Genomic DNA, 4046 nt, shown 5'->3' with positions numbered 1-4046 from the left:
TTGTGAAAGGTAACCTGCAATGGAGTTCCTCACTTTGAGTTTTGCTCCCCAGCTGTCCCTGATGCTATAAGCTCAGTCTTCTAGGCTGGAGGCTTTGAGGTCATAGCAAGAGCTTTCAGCAGAGGGCGCCCCAAGCCAATCATTCGTCATCCTGTTTCCTGGAAAGCCCAGAAGTACAGATTTTAGTTAGTTCAGCACCTGCTCTGTAGGACCCTTCTTTCAGCTACAGCCTGTCAGAAGTTAGCTAAGATGTTACCCTACCGGACTTCCACACACTTTGGAAAATTTAAGTGTAGTAGGTATATCCATGTTGGTGAACAGGGTGGTTTAAGTTTTTTAGTCTTTTCTATATAACTGAACCAAGATACACTGTCAAGATCTTTTGAGATTCTCTTACAAATATTACCACCAGAGGACATCTTAAATGTTTGCGTGTTCAGGCTTATTTCCCTTGGGGAACTGTAAATTCACACCTTAGCACTGCACATTATCTGCCCTTTAAAAAAACACCTACTGCTAGTATTAAACCTACATAATGCCACTTTTTAGAATACTTATTGGTTATTAACTTACATTTCAAATGTTTTGTTTTTATTAACTTCTATTTCAAATGGTAACGCCCTTCCAAGTTTCCCCTCAGAAAAGCTTCTATCCCACACCCTACCTCCTGTTTCTATGAAGGAGCTTCCTCCCTCACCCACTCCCACCTCACACACTTATACTTTTTTTCCTTTTATTTAACATTTTTTTACACTCCAGATTTTATTCCTCTCCCAGTCCATCCCCTAACTGTTCCACATCTCCTACCTCTTCCACCCCCATCTCAACAATGATGTCCTGGCACAACATCCACCAGACCTACCCACTCCCTGGGGCCTCCAGTCTCTTGAGGGTTAGGTGCATCTTCTCCAACTCAACACAGACCTGGAAGTCCTCTGCTGTGTTTGTGTTGGGGGCCTCATATTAGCCTGGTGTATGCTGCCTGGTTGGTGATCCAGTGTTCGAGAGATCTCAGGTGTCTAGGTTAATTGAGGCTACTGATCCTCCTACAGGGTCTGAGTTACCTCACTAGGATGGTATTTTCTAGTTCCATCCATTTGCCTTCAAAACTCATGCTTACAAACAGGGACCTACCATGACTGCCCTCTGAAAGACCCAACAAGCAACTGCTGAAAGTCAGGTGCAGATTTTTACACCCAACCAATGGACAGAACATATTGACCCCTGTGGTTGAATTAGAGAAAAGCTGGAGGAAGCTGAGGAAGAGGGCGACCCTGTAGGAGGATGGGTAGTCTCAATTAACCTGGATCCCCGAGATCTCTCAGACACTGGACCACCAACCAGGCAGCATACACTAGCAGATATGAGCCCCCCAACACATATATGGTAAAGGACTTCCGGGTCTGGGTTTAGTCAGAGAAGATTCTCCCAACCCTCAAGAGGCCCCACATGGACCCTAACCTGTCACATGGACCTGATGTATCAAAACCCAAAGAACTTGATTCCAAACCCAGAGTTGTAATCAAAATCAAAATGGCTGCCTATGGAGACAATTCGCTGTCCTTTTGGCCCCATTCCCATGAGATGGCAAGCCGCAGCAAAAGCCAGGATTTGTATTAAGAAATCTCTGGGCTGAGCACTATACTTTTTGGTTCCTACAAGCAGCTGCACGGCTAGATCCCAGTATACACAAATGGCTTTTCACATGTACTTAACCACCCATGTCAACCTAGCCATATGGGTCCTGCAGCCAGTTCCTGTCTTAGAGCTGCCTCTCTGAGAGCCATCCTCCCCAAGGCTAGACCTGAATCAAACCACTCACTACCTCAGCATAGCATCCAAGGACAGTCTGAAAACACTAAACATCAGGGCCAGAAAGCCAGTTGAATGAGGTTTATTGTTTCAGACTGGGTTTGCCCCATCCCTTGAAGTTTTACTCCCCGCGCTGGCATTGGTGGTAGTAGGCCTCCCGCTCTTCAAGGTACTTGGCCCTCAGAACCGCAGCCCTCTCCTCGTAGGGGATTTTATCCGCTTCTGAACACCTGGCCCACATCCTCCCTGCAGCCTTGGCCACCTGCCCCACAGTCCAGTTTGGGTGTTGTTCTTTTATCTCGTCAAAATGGTCCTGGGAGAAGAGCAGGAACGAGGATGGTGGCTTCCGCGGTGCATCTGCATCCCTCCTCCTTCTCTCCCTTCTCGGTCCGGAATAGTTTCTCATTTCACGTTGGTACCGATCTTTGTCGCGCTTGGCCAGGGCTTCATACTTCTTTTTTTCCTTCTTTGAGATGGTCTTCCACTTTTCAGAACACTTTCTAGAAAATTCGGTAAAGTCATAGTAGATGTTTGGCTGTTGCTCCCTCATTTGATTTCTGAAGTCCATCATAAAATGGACATAAGGAGAGACGTTCACTTTCGGTCTTACTTTGCTGTCTTTTCCCATGTTTATAGAAGCACGAATTCCGATCCTGCTGATTGGAGAGCAGCGATTGGTCTTCACTACAGGAGCAGCCTAGACAGTGTCCTCCATGGGGTGAAATCTTCCTTCTGTGTGCGCCTCAGCCAGGGCCCGGCCTTTTCAGTGCTGATGGGCATTGTTGGGTCAAAGAAGGGAAATTGTGATGTCATCCCTGAGCTGACCAATGGCAGCCAAGCTCAGTCATTTACAGGAAGGCCCTATATTTTTAAGAAAACACACACACACATATGATATATATATATATATATATATATATATATATATATATATATATATATATATATATGCTGTCTTCAGACACACCAGAAGAGGGCTTCAGCTCTCATTACAGATGGTTGTGAGCCACAATATGGTGGCTCAGATTTGAACTCAGGACCTCCAGAAGAGCAGTCAGTGCTCTTAACCACTGAGCCAACTCTCCAGCCCCCATGTAGGCCCTCTTAGTTGTTGGTTTCTCTACAGACTTTCTCTTTTGCCTCTAAGGAATGACAAAGGCTTATCTGAACCTTAATAGAGTTGCTTAATAGAGGGAATCTGGCCCTCACTGGTCTCAGTGGGAGAGGATGTGCCTAATCCTGTGGAGACTTGATGCCACAGGGAAGGGGGATGCCTGGGGGTATAGATGCCCTTTTCAGGTGAAGGGGAGAGGGGATGAAGAACTCTGGGAGGGGGACTGGGGGCAAAAATGAGCATGTAATGATCAAAAATTATGACCCCTGTGCTGGCTCGGTAATGCATTGTAGTGGCTAGGCTGAATTGTATATATTTCCTGTATGAGTTACCCTTTCCTGTGTGGTTTTTGATTAGAAAGATTTGTGTGTTTGTTGTGTAGATTTGAAGTACTGGGGAGGGAACTCCAGGCCCTACACATGCTAGGCAGGGACCCTACCACTGAGCTCTATCTCTAACCCCATTAGAGTGGTCCATAAACAAATGCACTGAGGTGGAGATGTGGAAGGCAGAAGGAACGCTATGGGCAGTTTTCAACACACACACACACATACACACACACACACACACACACACACACACACACACACCCCTTGCCTCATATGTGCCGACACTACTTGTGATCTGAACCTGTGACCAATATATCAAACCTTCCACGTATCCCACAATTTCTGTCCCATGATGTATTTCCGTACTACAGATTAAGGAACATCGTCCCCTCTCAACCATAAAATTCAAACTTCAGCATGAGATATCAAGCACCTAACTTACTCTACAGAGACTGTTCCCCAGCTCCTATGATATGAGCTGTCAAATCCCAGGCACAAATGCTCTCCTCTCCACAATGTGATGGGGTTGTCATCCCACAGTCAAAACTCTGACCCAGAATTGTTCCCGTTGGAAAAAACTGCAGGGACAAAAATGGAGAAAATCCTGAGGAAAAGGAAGTACAGAGTCAGGCCCAAGGTCGGATCCATCTCAAGGGGAGACCCCAAGACCTGACACCATTACTGAGGCTATGGGGTGTTCACAAAAAGGGAGCTATCATGAATGCCCTCCCAAAGACCCAACAAGCAGCTGAAAAATTCAGATGCAGATGTGTGCATCCAACCAATGGACA

General features: G+C 46.2%; 1 protein-coding gene across 1 annotated transcript; it reads right to left on the bottom strand.

The window, feature by feature from the left end:
- Window positions 1-1878: 1878 nt before the first annotated feature.
- Window positions 1879-2577, bottom strand: LOC108352140 (high mobility group protein B4-like). The gene has a single exon (XM_017597727.3). The coding sequence runs from the start codon at window positions 2438-2440 to the stop codon at window positions 1934-1936; it is 507 nt and encodes a 168-aa protein (XP_017453216.1). The 5' UTR covers window positions 2441-2577; the 3' UTR covers window positions 1879-1933.
- Between the last annotated feature and the right edge of the window lie 1469 nt (window positions 2578-4046).

This window comes from Rattus norvegicus, chromosome X (genome assembly GCF_036323735.1).
Source record: "Rattus norvegicus strain BN/NHsdMcwi chromosome X, GRCr8, whole genome shotgun sequence".
NCBI lineage: Eukaryota > Metazoa > Chordata > Mammalia > Rodentia > Muridae > Rattus > Rattus norvegicus.
This window is presented reverse-complemented; position numbering and strand designations above follow the sequence as displayed.

Excerpts from the sequence above, each read along its gene's own strand:
- LOC108352140 (XM_017597727.3), bottom strand. The coding sequence starts at position 2,440 with ATGGGAAAAGACAGCAAAGTAAGACCGAAAGTGAACGTCTCTCCTTAT.